This window comes from Castor canadensis, chromosome 5 (genome assembly GCF_047511655.1).
Source record: "Castor canadensis chromosome 5, mCasCan1.hap1v2, whole genome shotgun sequence".
Classification (NCBI taxonomy): Eukaryota; Metazoa; Chordata; class Mammalia; order Rodentia; family Castoridae; genus Castor; species Castor canadensis.
Window position 1 is genome coordinate 127,881,878 of NC_133390.1, and position 17,707 is coordinate 127,899,584.

At 34.9% G+C, this 17,707-nt stretch overlaps 1 protein-coding gene and 1 pseudogene across 43 annotated transcripts in view; both read right to left on the reverse strand.

Moving 5' to 3' along the window:
• Positions 1-17,707, reverse strand: part of Clasp2 (cytoplasmic linker associated protein 2) — a 206,657-nt gene that overhangs the window by 50,430 nt on the left and 138,520 nt on the right. For 23 of the 43 annotated variants that reach the window (XM_074074125.1, XM_074074105.1, XM_074074101.1 and 20 more), the window contains 4 exons: positions 17,504-17,567; positions 8,897-9,060; positions 7,503-7,581; positions 512-655 (listed from right to left, as the gene is read on the reverse strand). In XM_074074125.1, coding sequence (XP_073930226.1) covers positions 512-655; positions 7,503-7,581; positions 8,897-9,060; positions 17,504-17,567 — 451 coding nt within the window. Of the gene's footprint in view, positions 1-511; positions 656-4,262; positions 5,600-7,320; positions 7,372-7,502; positions 7,582-8,896; positions 9,061-17,503; positions 17,568-17,707 lie in introns of those variants that run through there. The other 20 variants (XM_074074091.1, XM_074074087.1, XM_074074085.1 and 17 more) reach the window with 2 other exon arrangements.
• LOC141423331 (large ribosomal subunit protein P1 pseudogene) lies at positions 9,067-17,493 on the reverse strand (annotated as a pseudogene).

A 17,707-nucleotide genomic window follows, 5' to 3' on the forward strand; every position in this document is an offset into this window, starting at 1 on the left:
TAAAGATTATGGGGAAGGACATAGGAAAATGTGGGGAATGGGATGGGAAAACTAAGGCCTCACCAACATAAACATAATACTTATATTTATCAATAGATCAGTAAATAATAGCTAAAAAATGATAAGTCAAGAAATAATAGTATCCCTTATTTGGGGCTATATTGGTCAGTGTAACAGAAACAATTTGGGTTTTTTTTTTTTCCAGTACTGGAGTCTCAATTTAGGGCCTCACATTTGCTAGGCAGATACTCTACCACTTGAGCCATTCCACCAGCCCTAGAATATTTTGAATGGTTATAAAATTAGAGGTTGGGAGGATAGTGGCAAGGGTAGCTATTTTTGATTCTAGGTTTGAAAATTAGAGTATTAATTGGATAAAATTTAAAATAAATTAAAAAGGACAAATGAAAGCTCTTCATAACTCACTGCTAACTGGTTGCTTCCTTTATTGGTAATCCAAAACTACTGACTTGCCGTTAATTTATCTTTTAAATCTCATATTAAAACATACCTTCCGAACATCAGAGCTCTTGGGTTCTGTAGTCCAAGTAATGACCCGAGACACTGCCAGACGAGTCTCACTGGAATTTATAAAATCTCCTGGATCCATCTGTTTGGCCAGAGTTTCTATGTATTTAAGGATTGCAACTTTTACCTGCAGTGGTAAGCACAATGAAAGAAGACAATAAGATGGTTATGATGAGACCCTGGAGAATGTTTAAGAAATAATCATGATTTTTTTTTGGCAAGTAGAAAATGAACAATATTAACAAAAAAAGGAAGTATATATTTACCTACCTGACATACAACTATGCAATAAGGTGATGACTTTTGTTTTCACATGTATAAGAACTTTTAGGTTCCAGGTATTTCATTCCTCAAATATGAACAACTGCTGAGGATTTTCTCAACAAGGTTACAAACTTCTTGAATCTGCCTTCAGAGTGTACAGCTGACTCTTGGCTAGCCTTACAGGGAGCCAATCTTAATCAACTTAGTTTCATTTTTTGGGAAAATAAACCAAAGTATGTGAAAATAAGGTATAGTAAGTTAAGCCTGTAATCATGGTGGGCAATAGAAAGTGTATTTTTTTTTTTTTTCTCAAACATTGGGTAAAACTCACAGCATGAGATTAGGTTCTTTGATAAGTCATTAACTGTTAGAACTGCTTCTAAAATAAGTGTCAACTGGGCTGGTGGAGTGGCTGAAGTGACAACACCTGACTAGCAAGTGTGTGGCCTTGAGTTTACGTCCCAGTACTGCCAAAAAAAATCAACTAAAATAAATGCCACAAAAATGTTTATATGAGTACCACTAGAGGAAAGACAACACTTATTTGGATAAAGTTACCACATATGGGTATAAAAAGTCTAATTATTTTCCTAATTACTCTTGATGTATGGGTGCATGGAAGGCAGCTGTGTGGTAGAATGCAGGTTTCAAAACCAGCAGGAGATGGAGGTATTTCCAAAGCACACGTGTTTCTTTCTAGACTTAGTCATTTTTATCCTTTAGTAAGTCACTATTAAGTTATATCCCTTCTTTCTGCCATGCTAGGGCAGATAAAAAGGTTAAGAATCACCTTGTTTGGTCACACATTCTAACATTCTAGTTTCTAGACAGTGGTTCTCTCAAGCTTTACTTACGTACTTTATTTTTGGAAAGTTTTTTTTTTTTTTTCAGTGGTGGGGATTGAACCCAGAGCTTTGCATATGCGAGGCAAGCATTCTGCCACTGAGCTACATCCCCAGCCAATCAATCCTTTAAGTTGACAAGAACTGTACACATATAGGGTATACAATATGTTTTGAAATATGTATAAATTGTAGAATGGCTAATTGACATATGCATTACTGAACATATTTATTTATTTACTTATGGTAAGCACACTTAAAACCTACACTCTTTTAAGATTTTTTTTTTTTTTTGGTGGTACTGGGGATCAAACCCAGGGCCTTGTACATGCTAGGTAAACACTAAACCACTGAGCTACATACATCCCCAGCCCTAGAAGATTTTTATTGTACATTTAAAGTGTACAATATGATGTTGTTTTGATATATATATATATATGTATATATATTGAAATGGTTACTATAGTTAAGCAATGAACAAATCCATCATCTCACAGGTCTAACCCTTTTCTGTGTACATGTGTGTGGCAAGAACACTTAAAACTGACTGCTGAATACAACAGTATTAACAGTAGTCGTCATGTTGTACATTAGATCTTTTATATGTGCAACTTTGTATTCCTTGGCCTACATCTCCCCATCTCCCTGTAACCCATTAACAATTCCCAGGCACTATAGATATACACCATATTGTTATTACATATAGTCAGTAGGCTGGACCTGTGCACATCAGAAATGGTACCTGAAACACTGCAGAGTCTTTGGATTCAGCAGATGCTATATACATATTAAGTGCTGATTTGCTGACTTAAAAAAAGGAAGGTTTAAACTGGAACTTGAAAAAACATTGCCAAAGACTAATGTAATTAGTTTTTCTATGCTCTTCCTTTTCTCATTCATTGTACTGTCATTTCTATCATTTAGGCCAGGTAAGGTCTCTGGGAATGGCATGTCAAACTGACATGTAGGAAGTGAAATATTAAAATAAGGTTCTAACTCTTCTATGTTTTTTCCTTTCTGTTCCTAGTAACGATAAGAAAACTGGAGGCATCAAATTTCATAGTGAATGAATTTTAAGAAGTATTTTAAATTTTATACAGGCAACAAAGTAAAAATAGATCAACAGGATTACATCAAATTAAAATTATCATGTTGTAACACGTTTCAGCATGAATGTATGTATCATATATTGAGAGTAAGGAGACAACCTATAGAATGGAAGAATATATTTGTAAACCATATAAACAACAAAAAACAAATAACCTGCCAGGTGCAGGTGGCTCATGCCTATAATCCTAGCTACTTAGGAGGCAGAGAACAGGAGGATCGAAGTTCGAAGCCAGCCTGGGCAAACAGTTCATGAGATTCATAAGACCCTATCTCGAAAAAAAAAAAAAAAATCACAAAAAAGGGCTGGTGGAGTGGTTCAAGTGGTAGAGCACCTGCCTACCAAGTGTGAGAAAAAAAAAGGAAATCAAATAACCTTTTTAAAAACTGATTAAAGGACATGAACAGACATTTCTCAAGGGAAGACATATAAATGGCCAACAAGTATAATGAAAAAATGTTCCAACACTATTAATCATAATGAAAATGCAAATTAAAACAACAATAAAATATCACTTCATCCCTGTTAGAAATGTCTATTACACACGAAATGAAATTTAAGTAACGATATGAAGAATTTGTACATTGAATGTACATCACTATAGCCATTATGGACAACAGTATGGAGGTTCCTTAAAAAATTAAAATAAAATTCTGTATGACCCACCAATTCCACCATTGAGTGTATATCCAAAAGATATGAAATCTGTATGCTGAAGATTTAACTGCATTCCCATGTTCATGTCAACATTATTATAACAGACAAGATATGGAATCACATTAGTAATTGAAAGGATAAAGAAAATGTGATATACACACAATGGAATTCTACTGAGCCTTAAAAAAAAGAAAATTCTGTCATTTGTGACAATATATATAGATGACCCCGGGGGCACAATATGTCAGTGAAATAAGCTAGGTAAAGTCAAATACTGCACCATCTCTCTTACATGTGGAGTTTGACAGACTCGAACTCATAGAAAAACAGAGAGTAAGCTGGGTGTGGTGGTGCACACTTGCAATTCCAGCATTTGGGAGGCAGACACAAGAGAATTGTGACTTTTAGGCCATCCTGGGCTACATTCCAGGAAACCTGTTGTAAGGAAAGATGAGAGAGAGGGACGGAAGAAAGGAGGGAGAGAGGAAAGAAAGAATTAAAGAAAGAAGGAAGGAAAGAGGAGAAAAGAAAAGAAAGAAAAAAGAAAATGAAAGAAAGAAAAACTAGTGGTTATCAGAGGCAGGTTAATTGAGGAGATACTGCTTAAGGACACAAAATCTCTGTGTAGACATAAAAAAACTTCAAGAGACCTATTGTACATCAAAGTGTCTACACTTATATATACACTTTGCATATTTGAAAATTACTAACAGTGAATATTAAGTGTTTTCAGCATAAAATATAAACATGTGAGAATTAAAATGTTAAATAGCTTGACTTTGCCATTCCTCAATGTATACACATATCAAAACAGCATGTTGTATACCCTATATAGTTTTTACCTGTTAAATAAAAAACCAGAATTATAAATTTATAGAAATTTATTGTAAACATGAGTTATGAGCCATCAGAAATCTGTAGTACACAAGGAAAGAGACACCTGGTTAGTTTTGCAGTAGCAGGTCCAACTAAATTATAGGAGTACATAATATTCTGAGTTCTTGAAGTCATGTTACCTTCTATCAGTATAAACAGCTGAAAGGTGGTTATGCTAAACCAATAAATAAACTCTCTCTCTCTCTCTCTCTGAGACAGGGTCTCACTATGTAGCCCAAGCTGGCCTGGAACTCATGATCCTCCTGCCTGCTTCCCAAGTGCTGGGATTATAGGAATGCACCACTATGTCCAACCAGCAGTGTATGTTTTTAATGTGCCAGCAACAATATTTGAGGGTATTTATTTGCACTCTGTGAAACTCAACTAGCGCAGTGTGTTGGTAATTTAGAGAATCATAAAAAATTTTCTTTCTTTTGGGTTGGTACTAAGCTTTGAACTCATGGCTTTGTGCTTACTAAGCAAGCACTCAACCACTTGAGTCATGCCCCATGAAAAGGGTCTCACATTTATGACCAGGCCAGCCTGGACAATGATTCTCTGTTTTATGCATTTCTGCATAGCCAGGATAACAGGCATTATTATGCCTATTATCTTTTATTGGTTGAGACGGAGGTCTTGCTAACTTTTTGCCAGGGCTGGCCTCAAACCATGATCCTCTCAATCTCTGCCTCCCTAGTAGCTAGGATTACAGAAACATTCAGCTATTTTTCATTCTTTCTTTTTTATTAAGCCAGTGTTTCATTATGTGGCCAAAGCTGGGCACAAAATCATGATCCTCCTACCTCAGCTTCCCAAGGGCTGTGATTACAGGTGTGCACCAGCATACCTAGCTTGAGTCATGGAAAGTTTTAAAAGGGTTTCACAGGATAGATGTGTTTACTATACTATGCACAATATCCACAGCATCATTTGAACATTTATATTTTGGTAGGGGATTTTACAAGATTATAGGCAAGCATCACCCTACCTGGCTTCTTTTTGACATTTAAACATGTGACAATCTATGAAAGATGTAAAATTTTATATAAATATCAATTTTTTTTAAAACTCAGGGCCTTAGCAAACACCCTGCCACTTGATCCATGCCCCCAGCTCTTTTTCCATTTGTTTTCAAATAGGGTCTTGCTTTTATCACAAGCTGGCCTGAGCTACAATTTTCCTCTTATTTACACTTTCAATGTAGCTGGGATGACAGAGCACGCTCCTGTGACTAGCTTTTTATTGGCTGAGATGGCGTCTCATGGGCATTCTGCCAAGGCTGGCCTCAATCTTCCATCATCACGATCTTCACTCTCCGGAGTAGCTAGGAAGGATTATAGATGTGAGCCACCGCATCTGGCTCAAACATGAATTTTTATCTGAAAGATCAATACTTTTTTTAAAAGATGATTTTTTTGGTACTTATATTCAAGTTATTTGTGTTTTTCTGTAACCCGTTATTATGCTTAATCCTATTATCCACCTGAAAGCTTTTACTTTTGCAAGAGGAATGGCTCCAATATAACTTAACATTGCTGTCCTAAAACATCAGTTATCAGTTAAAGAGTTGATGTGTGATTTTTCCCTATGGTGTTGCTATTGTATCTACATGTTTTACATATGAAAAAAATTAGGCTTTTAGAGAAATAGTCTGTGATTCCAGTACAATGTTTTCCAACAGAGTGAAGTAACTTTAATCTGTCTGTTCACATCACTATTCCCCTTGGTTGTCTTTCTCTTTAGGTCTTTGGCAGCATTATTTTCTCTGTCAAGTCACTTCTTGCTCTTGAATCTGAAGCTGGTTCAGACTTTCATTTGCATTGGCCCATGAAACATCTCTACACACACTTTCAACAGTAGTTGAATATCCACTGGAGGTACTTACATCATATCCTTTATCGCAATTTAGTTTATCATGTTATCAGATAATAATGATAAAAAATGTTAAGTTTATATTCCAGGAATGCCTAGCACAATGACTGGACATAAAAATATATTTATCAGTGATATAAAGTAAATTATTTTTCTGCAGATCATGTTTCCTTTTTTTTTTTTTCCTTTTTGGTGGTACTAGGGTTTGAACTTCGGGTTTCACACTTACTAGGCAGGTGCTCTACCACTTGAGCCACCCCCCCCCTCCCCCGCAGATCAATTTTCAAAATAAACACAAGTGGAACCCCTTTCACAAAGTAGCTCTGAGAAAACGTTATTTTGAGTGTAAGCCAACACTGGTAAGGAACATAATTCATAACTGTGATGGAGGCACAATCACATTCAGGAACTTTAGAGAAAAAATCAATCATAAACAGTAAATGCTTGTGGAAATACATTACGTGCAGAATAGAGCAGAAAATATAAGATTTATCTAAGCACATATGCTTGTTATTTCCCTGACTTTAATCTCATTTGATATAGCTCATGAAAAACATTTTGTAGTTAAGAATTCAGGGACTCTTCTTTAAATTAAGTTTTTTTTTCCTGTTAAATTTATTTATTTTAAGTCACAAATTAGAATTCACTGAGTTTTCAGATAACTGGAAAATGTGTGTAAATAAAAATTGAGAAAGTTAATCCTGATTACAAACATGTCAGAAGTATCAGATTACAGAAAAAGCTACTATTTCAGCTATGGAGAATTGAGAATGGAATTGAGATTAAACTTAAAAATTTTGTTTACTAAAATAAGTACTTAGGCAAAAACTGGTATTTTGCCCAAAATACCTAATAAAACTCTTCACATTACAGCTAAGAAAAAAAGTGTTGGGAAATCACAAACATAAAATTAGGTAAGACTTTATAAAGCGAGTCTGCATTACCAGCTCAGGGTTAGATGGCCATATTGTGATGACTTCTACATGTGTATCCCCAGAAAGCTTCTCCAAAGGATAATGGGGCATTTGAGTAATATCTGAAGTCAGATATGTGCATGCATGAGAGGCTTACAAAGATTAGTAGTAGAATATGGATGCATACAAACATTATCTGAAACACTCCAGAGAGAGTTAAGAAAAGAAATAATGCAGCTTAAAACAAAACATAAAAAACCTTGGAGCTCCAAAAAGAGTGAAGCTGGTCCCGAAGTGCTGGCTTGACTGTCTGAAAGTTTATAAAAACAAAACCCACTGATTGAACAGTTTCTCATGTGACAGAAATACAAAAATTGTCATAACTTTATTAATAAAATACTTCCATTTCTTACATTGTCTTTTAAGACTTCAAATTTTTACCTTCAAACTTGGTGTTTGGGTCTGATCAACTGTAAATCTCATTAGAATATTAAATTGAAGATCATTTGGAAAAGATTCTCTGAAATAAGAACAAAGCAAAACAAAATAAATAAAATTTAGTTGGCAAGTATGCATTTAACAAACTTCTCAGCAAAACACTAGGCTTAATATGAAAACATATTCAAAAAGCATGCATGAAATAATATTCATGTGATGTTGTCTAGTCTATGTGCTATGGTATACAATAAAAGCACTCTCAGAAGAATACAAACATTTGAATTTATATCCAGAAGCAGTATTTAGTAAATAATAGTCTCTCTAGCCTCAACTGTACATTTAATCAGAAAAATGTACTCAGTCAAAAGTTCAGTATTCTCAGACATGTTTCCTAAAATCTGAATTCCAGACTCACAAGTCAACTTAGTAAATGGACATTTGAAATAAGTCACTTCAATAATCTGCTCAAGAAAGTAGAAATATATTAAAGATTCAGTCTTCTGCAAAGAGGTTGTTGAAAAAATAAAAACATTCTTTTAAAACTTAGGATTAAATTAATTTTCAACCCTACATTGCAGATATATCTTCAGTTGATCTTAGCCAAAAAGGCCAAGGTGTGTTTTTTTAAAAATTATTATTTTTTGATATGGGGGTCTCACTATGCTGCCCAAATGGCCTCAATACTCCCAACTAGTTGGGACTACAGGCACATGATACTGTGCCTGTTTTATTTTGGGGACAGGGATCTATGTAGCCCAGGCTAGCCTTGAACTCACATTCCTCCTGCCTCTGTGCTAGGATTACAGGTATTTGCTATCACCTGTGACCTCTACATATACTTTAAGATAAAATGCCATCTTGAATTATCTAATTTTTTTTGGCAATATTAGAATCTGAACTCAAGCTCTCACACTTGCTATCAGGCTCTCCATTACATATCATCTACCTACTTAATGAAAATTTTACAAAATAACAAGTTTGATCAAAGGATCAATGCTGCATTGTATATATATGACATAAATGGGAAAAATTAACAGTTTTGCAATGGGGTCCATGCTGTCTAAGCTATCTGAAAGAGCCAGGCATGGTGGTTCATACTTGTAACCCTAGCTACTCAGAAGTGGAGGCAGGAGGATCCCAAGTTTGAGGCAGCCTGGGCAAAAGGTAGTGGTGAGACCTTGTCTCAAAAAAAAAAAAAGGAAAAGGCCTTGGAGGCTTAGGTCAAGTGGTAAAGAGCTTGTCTAGCATATGTAAGACCCTGGGTTCAGTCCCCAGTATGGCCAAAACAAACAAACAAACAAAACCTGAAAGGACTCAGAAATCTGAACTTTTAATATAAGGACTAAATATTCCTTATTATTATCTGGTAAATGTGAAATATGTCCAGAAAGCATTACCTTGTAACATCAAGGGCTTTCTGAACTTTTGCCTGAACAGAACCAAGCAAATCAGCACCCATTTTTTTTAGCAGTTGTGTCAGCAGTACAAACAACCAATCTTGAAGGTCATCTTTGTGGACTTGTATGAAATCTACTAGAGTCTCCAAAAACATGCTGAACACCTATAGTTGATAAAGGGGAGAGGTGGGAAGAAAAAGGAGGAAATGTTGACCTATATGCTCAATTCAAAACTGAAATAGAAGGGAAAACAGGAATCAGAGGCACAGCGATTGGCAGCCAAGCGGAAAAAAAAAAATCTCTCTTGCTTTTTACTGGACTCTGTGATACAAGAGTACATTTCAGCCGTTATCCAACTTCTGCAGAAGTTTGACAATTAGCTATTCCATGCAGTATCACTTGTAAAGAAACTTTGGCCATAATGGCTGGCACACCTAATATAATTAAAGATGTCACAGCTTAAAGTAGTTAGGCTGACATACATTATATAAGAAATGTAGGAAAGGAACTAGAGTGGCACTGAGTAAATTAGAGGATGACTATACTAATAGCTACCTTAAAGTAAAAACTTATCTGACATAATGGGCTAATTAGAGAATTCTCAGATGTCTCAAATTGATGATACTTAGCACAAACATTTTGGTATGAGATCTATTATTTATTAATACTGCCTCAAAAGTACTTTTAAATGAGCAGTGATAGCTAAAACTATACCTAAAATAAAATAATCCAGGATAAAAGCATACATTTAAATTTTACTAATCTAAAACAGGTCCTAGATGGCAAGTGATTACTCTCCATTAACACCAGTACAGGTGGAGTTTACCTGGTGCTAACATTAATCTGCCAATTAAAAAAATTTCATAAGGTGAAAAACTTTTTTAAGCGGACAGAAGCTAACATTTATAAATGATATTATCTCATTAAAATATTTGTGAGACCTGACCTATGACAAGACTGTATCTCTTCACAAGAAATCTAACACTATACTGGAAAATTTATATCTAGGTAAAGAGGAAAAAAACATTTAAGAGTCTCAGCCATGCTGTATTGAGGAAAATCATAACCAGAGTAGATGATTAAAAATATCTTAAAAGTACTAGGCAATCTCAAAATAACTATGTGAATGTGAGTATTAAGAGTTTGACTTTCAACATTACATTTCTTTAATTTCTTTCATATAGTTTACATAAACTCTATTTTTAGGATTTCCTATTAGAGTTATAACTAAGCTTTAACATTTGAATCTGAATTAAAGATTAAAAAAATACAACTTAGCTATTTGCTTAAGATGCTCTATATTTGTAAAAGCAGAAACTATGGCTTCAAATTTTCTAGTACTGTCTCAGTCCCCAGGCAGTTCTGCTTCAACATTGTTCATACAATGAAGATTTTGGTTAACTGCCATTCCACCTCTCACTCACATACCCCCTCAAAATTCGGCTTCTCTTGGGTTTCAAACTAGGCTGAATGCTTCACTTAGACTGTCTCGGGCTCTTTTCTCAGGGCCCAGAATATTAAGAAACTACTTTAGACTTAGTGTATGCCAAATCTGGCACTCACTCTTATGGCTGCCTGGAAGATCTGTTCTGGGATATCTGGTATTAGTGTGTACCTGCTTGGAGAGTCATCTGTTACATATTCAGGAGGTGCTGTGAGGTGGTTGGTAGCTTGAAATCAAGCCATATTAGAAGAATTTCCACTTTAGAAATTGGCAAGCACTTCAAACAGGGGCTCTTGCTCCTTTCCTCCAAATCTGTTTTGCCAGCACATAACTCTTTTTTTATTCTTTGAATCACATTTGGTCTTGTTTCAACTCTTCCCCAGTCTTCTGAGAATTCCAACTTTACTTTCCCATACGAAAACTCATTTTGAAAATCCTAAGCCATTAGAATGCCTAAGTCTCCCATTTTACGGACTAGAAAATGAAGTGACTTATCTGTTAGGTCGATGGCTTGCTCAGGATTAGCAAGGATCAACTATGTTCTATATAATCTATTACTAGATGGCTTTATTGTCATTCACAAAAAATTTCACTGCCTTTTTCCTTAGTTTGATTTCTTCTATACTCTACATTCTAATAATCCAATTATGATCCAATTCTTTTTAAGACTAATCTTTCTATTCTGTATCTTTTTTCCCAAGAGTCAAACGTTTTTATTGAACATGTTGCAAAGTTTAGTCAAAAAGATCAAAGCCCATGTCATCACAGATTCCTCTGATTCTTCGTTCTTGGCTTCCACTTTCTTCTCCTCAGTTGGGACAGCAGCCGTGGAGGGAGTAGGACCTCCTGCTGAGGCAGCACCAGCTGCTGGAGCAGGACCCCAGCCCCTACATTACAGATGAGACTCCCGATGTTGACAATGGCCAAGGCCTCTGTAAACAGGCCAGGCTAGAACAATTAAACGTTCACACCAGAGACCTTAATGATCTTATCCTCCATGATGGTGACCTCATTGTGCAGCATGAGGGCAGAGTAGATGTAAGTAAGCTCAGAGACTGAGGCCATGGTGCAGACTGTCAGGCACAGTGCTAGTCACCAGATGAAGTGAGGGCCTCACCCCAATGTGGCCTTAGCCTCCTTGGAAGAACCGAGTACCTTGGCGACAGCTGAGGAAAGAGGCTCTATTCTGTATCTTGCTCTCTTGAATTATGGTTTGCTCTTTTTGACTCCTTTATCTAAACCCTTTGTTTACTTTCAACTTCCATTCTATTGCTTCCACCACTTAGCTTCTAATTGTGATGCATAACAGCTTTTTATTAAGTTCCATATATCTGGTCATTCTGCAGCTTGACACTGCTTTCCTTTTATTTCCCTTCTTGTTGCCAGGAATTCTCCTTTTGTTATCTGTGTGTCTTTATTCTGATTCTTTCTTCATCACAAGTGTGACCTGCTAGACTGGGATTCTCTGCTTTATCCTGATAGGCCCCAGAATCTCTAGAGTAGCTTTCTTTGGCCTTCCCAAAGTCTGTTTATCACACCATTGCTGTAGGTACCTAGCACTTCTGACTTCAGATCTGGATTACTGAAATAGCCTAACTTTTCTCTTTATATTTACAAATAACCAAGGCCATCAGTTATCAAATCATTTCTGCAACAGGTCAGATAGTAAATACTTAAGACTTTACAATCAGTGTGGTCTTGCAACTATTCAGCCCTGTTGTCATTGCAGCACAGTGATAGATAATACATACACAAGCTAGGCTGTGTTCCAATATAACTTTATTTACAGAAAATAGGCCATAAGGCAGATTTACCCTGCAGGCTGTGTTTGTTTGTGCATGCTTCTTTCTTATTATCGGGATTGGGATAACCATCTTTGCAATAAAAACAAAATCCTTTGATGTTCTCTCATTATCTATAGGTTTAAACCCCTTGTGAGGTTGTACCATTCCAAACTGATCTTAGATTATCTGGTAATATAGACAATTTCTCCCTCTTCATCTATATCTCAAAACCCACAATTGCTTACTATTTATCCCTCCTGTGCCCCCCACTCCACATTTATTTACATACAGTATATTATTCTCTACAAAGTGTACCAAGAAGGTTTTTGGACTACTTTAGATAAAAGCTACTCATCTTTCCTACACTGTATTATCATTCTACCTGGAACATATACTATTTGGGAATAAAGAATAAAGATAGTCTGTCTGTCTGTCTCTCTCTCTCTCTCTACACACACACACACACTCTCTCTCTTTTTTTCAGACAGGGTCTCGCTATGTAGCCCAGGGTGGCCTTGAGGCTCAAAATTTTCCTGACTCAACCTCCCTAGTGTTGGGATTATAGGCAGGTGCTAAATTCAAAACCATGTATTTCTACAATCTTGTATCACCAATTAGAACCACATTCTAAATTATTTATAGGCTGAGGAGCCAGTAAAAAGTTGTTCAATGAACATAAGGGTGTTCTACAAGTAAAATTTACCTTATAATTAGTTGTCAATCCTTTTCTCTACCAGAATGAAGACTTTCCCTTCATTCTAGCCAAGATTAACTCCTTTTTCTTTCCTATAAACTCCCTGGCATCTCCCACTTCTTTTTCTGGACTCATTAAGGTCAGTCTTGGGAGGCCCTTTCTCCTATTGCTGACCCAGTCAAAGCTTAAATTTCTGTTAAGATCTTAAATGCTTTCCTTCCAGAAGACTTCAGTGAGTTTCCAAAGTAGAAATTTCTTTTGGTTAGAGATAATGAGAATAGCTGAATAAAAATGTAGATGTGCAATTTATAGCACTCTACACATAGAACTGTACTATTACTTTTGCTTTTTTGCTGTGCTAGAATTTGAACTCAGGGCCTCATACTTGCTAGGTACGTGGCTCTACTACTTGAACCACTCCACCAGCCTACTATTATTTTTTAAAAATACTTATATCCTATCAATGGTACTTACTAAATGATCCTATATGCACATACATGTGTGTGTGTATGTATGTATGTACATATATTTATATATATGAAATTATACACAAAATTTTTTATTGATGGCATAAGGGGTTCCTCTGAGATACTAATATTCTAGGAATGAAAATTTTATTTCACAAGATAAAGCTGAGAATCTGCTCTGGTATGCTTTTACTGAATGACAATGACAGAATTTTAGAAAGTGCATGTGGGGAATTAGGAGCTAATTTTTTTTTCCCGGCACTGGGGTTTGAACTCACTCTTGCAAGGCTTGGGAATTATCTTTAACTGTCAATGGAATCAATGTATAATTTCATTATAGCTCACAAGTATAATTTGTTGAGAAAGAATTAAATATATAAAGTATTACAATTGAGGCAGCCTTTTCTTATACTCTCTTTCTTAGGTGTGCCAGTCATCAAATATAGAAAAGAACATAATCAAATTAGATTAATTAGTAGATTAAAAAGCACATCTCCAAACAGAATGGCAGTTTTCATAACTGCAAATAGCATCTCGTGGATTACGAAGGGTCCAACACTGCATGAACTCTTCAGGAAAGAAAACAGAGAAAAAGGGTTAATGTCACAGTCATGCAGCAAAGTTAGGTTTCTAACAAATATTGAACCAACTTACTCTCTATTGAGAGTTCCAACACAGGGGACAGCATGCAAAAAGAAAAAAAGAAAAAAAAAGAAAAACACACAAATTAGTCGCCATCAATGCAAAGTTCCTGTATGAAAGAAAAACACTTAGAAAATAAAAGTGACAAACGTTCAAAGTTTTATGATAAAATCAAAAATGATCTTAAAACAAGAGTTAAATGAATAGCATGGAAGAAGAACATGATTTTCCTAAGTTTCTCTTTTAACTCTTTGCCAAAGAAATTAAAAAGAAAAGGAAACAAAAGCTTTTTCTTTTATATATTCTATCCTTGAGGCTCAACTTCTGGAAAGAATCCAAGAATAACAGGAGTTCACTCCCATTTTTGAACAGTGTCAACGTTTGGTTCCCAACCACAGTATCAAGAATTTTCTCCCTACTTTCCCCTTACCCCGAAATAATACTTTCACAATTAATTAAATGACTATTTAATTAAATGACTAATTAAATAATCTTGGGACAATTACTATTGTACGGATGCTGGCTTCAAACTTAGCTTCTCTATCTCTCTGTTTCCTAAGCAGTTGGGATTACAAGTGTGACCCTCCATGGCCAGCCCAGCTCACTTATTTTCATACTGTACAGTTGGTCCTCTGTATCCACAGATTCAACATACATTGTTTCAACTAATTGTGAACTGAAAACATTCAGAAAAAGGCTGATCTGTACTGAACATGCACAGATTTTCTTCTTATTACCTTTCTTAAACAATATAGTACAACAACTATTTGTATTAGGTATTATAAGTAATCTAGAGATGATTTAAGGTGTTCAGGAGGATGTGTATTGGTTATATGCAAATATTACACTGTTTTATATTAGGGATTTTACTATGGGCAGATTTTGGCATCTGCAGGGGGTCCTGAAATCAAGCCCTCATGGATTCTGGAAGACAATTATACATAAAGTAAAAAAGTTAGTTTATCAAATTATAGACATCAGATAATTTCAACTTGCAAACTAGCACATTCTTTCTTTCCCAGGAAAAAGCCTGCATCTACTTTGATTATATTCAAAAAGTTCTTTTCCAGGCCTTCCTTTCTGGGATGTCTGCAATGCATATTACAGGATGTCTGGTATTTTGGTTGCACACAGACCCTTTGCCCAAAAAACATCACAAAAACATTCTGGGGGCTGGAGCAGGTTCTCCTAGCTGAAAGGATATGGGCTTGCTGCTCATAACCTTGTTCTCTAAGTGCTCTGTTTATGCTGGGCACAAAGGTGGTTTCAACTATGTAGGAAAAAATGAGACCAATCTTTACTTATCAAAGAAGTCAGATATTATCCAGAACCTGTTAACATAGAGATTGAAAAAAAGGGAGGGGAGCTACTATCTACTTTAGTAATATCATGATATAATGCAAAAACACAAACCAAACCCTGACATTTTAAACTCAACATAATGTGGTCACATGTCTAATTTATTCCCAATGAATTACATTACTGGCAGAGCCACTGATGGATAGTCACCAAACAAAATTAGAAATCTTCCTAAAAATCTCCCCATCACATTTTTCCTAAGCTGACTAAAAAATCTCAAACCCTAAACAACAAAAAACAAAACAAAACAGATGGGTCAATAAAAATTTTATGTTATTGTAAGACCCTAAGAAGGAAAATTAAGAGTCACCTTCTTGATTCAAATCTAAGAAGTATAGCTCGTTCTCTACATCTATTAGGGGAGGCCAAACATTTGTATTCTGTTCAGTTCAGTTCCTTTACCATGTCAAACTCAGCTTTCCTATTTGAAATTTAAAAAGTATTTCTTGTTATCACTGCACAGATCCTGGCATCCCAACTAAATTGCACTGATGTCCTAAAAAGAGTAAAAAATTGTGACCTTAAGAAATAATTCAGCCTCAGTCTTATACTTTTTGGTAGTGACAAATTATATCATTTCTTGAAAGTATATTTTTCAGGGTTGTATATACTATTAAGATGTTATTTAGTTAAAAAAAATCTTCACCCAGAAAACTGTCTCATTCTTTGGCTGACATTGCCATTTAAAATGATTAAAGGTTAATTTGCTTAGAACCTATAGGAATTTTTGCATTAAAATGAGTCCTACATCTGTAATTAGTACAGGAACTATAATGCAAAATAGTAAAATGATCTAGAATTTCAGTTTGAAATTATAAACTTAAAAAAGTTTAGTGGGATTGGGGGATGTAGTTCAAATGATACAGCACCTACCTAGCAAGTGCCAGGTCCTGAGTTCAAACTCCAGTACCACCAAAAAAAATTTTTTTTAGCATATGAATTATTTACTAAATGTAGTTGTTTTTTTAAAAATCTTTTAATGGAACTGTTTATCCTCAGATAAAATACATACACCTCTGATGGAGGAGAATCTTTGAAAAATACTGTTGTAAAGTCTAAGCAATTTACTTAAGTAAGTATATACCCCAAATAAGATTTAACTCTTTAAGCTGGATTTCAATTATGTATAAAGTGAGCTTTTAATACTTATAAAAATAGTTTCATAAGTAGTGAAAATATCAAAAATAGAAAAATGAGGAAATGATGTGTACAAAATAAGTGAAGAAATTAAAAACACAATTGAATCAATTAATATCTTTCTTATACTTTTATTGGCACATCTCCCTTTCACTGAGGTTAGAAATTCTTCTGCAGATATTTGGTATCCTAAAGGAAAATACATTCTAAGGTTTTTCCACTGTAAAACACATTGCTGGAAACAGAAGAACTAAACAGAGATTTATAACAGCATTATTCATCAAGGTAAACCAAAATTTCACAGAGCACCTGCTAATTATGCATAAGTACTTAAAAACATATATATTTGGATGAAAAATAAAAGCTGAACAAAGTTCTAAAAATTTTTTGTTTCTTTTTTGGTGGGGCTGCAGTTTGTACTTAGGGCTTCTACCACTTGAACCACACCTCCAGTCCATTTTGATCTAATTATTTTGGAGATGCAGTCTTGAGAACTATTTGCTCAGGCTGGCCTGGAACTGTGATTCAACAGATCTCAGCCTCCCAAGTAGCTAGGATTACAGATGTGAACCACTGGTGCCCGGCAAGTTCTAAAATTCCTATCTATTATTTCAAGGTATGAAAGAGTTCTTCTTTTACTATGGTTAGAGGTATATTTTGTGCTTTTGTGTTTTTTAATGTAAGTCTATCCTACAAAATTGTTCTTTCAAGATAAGAATATAATTAATGCTGTAGTAATCAAAGAAGAAAACTGAATGAAATGTTAGTAACTTTTTCAACTTACCCCAATTATATCCTTTATAATATAGTCAGAGTCAGTGTACTTTGTATTGCTAAGAATATTTCACAATTTTACCCTTCAGTTTTCATTGTCAGTCTCTCTTTAGAGAAGATTGAACAGTTACCAAACAGCAATTAGTAAATTAAGTATGATATCAAACAATTTAAAATTATATTTGAAAATATCACTATTGTTTTAGGGAAGTAATAAAGCAAAAATGGCTTATACTTTTCTACTATTATTTTACATCTTTTTTGGATACCCTATAGCAGTAAATAATATTAAATATTAAAACATACCTTGCCATGAGGGTCAGCAAACATTCTGGTGAAAATTTCACACAATCTTTTCAGTTCAACTCGACTGCCAAAAATAATAAAATGACAGAAAAGTTATTATCTTGCTATAGGATAACTTACATAAAAATAACCTTATCTAAAATTAAATTTATTAACAATAACAAAAAGTTTAAAGAAATCAACCCCTAAAACTGGGAAATTTTT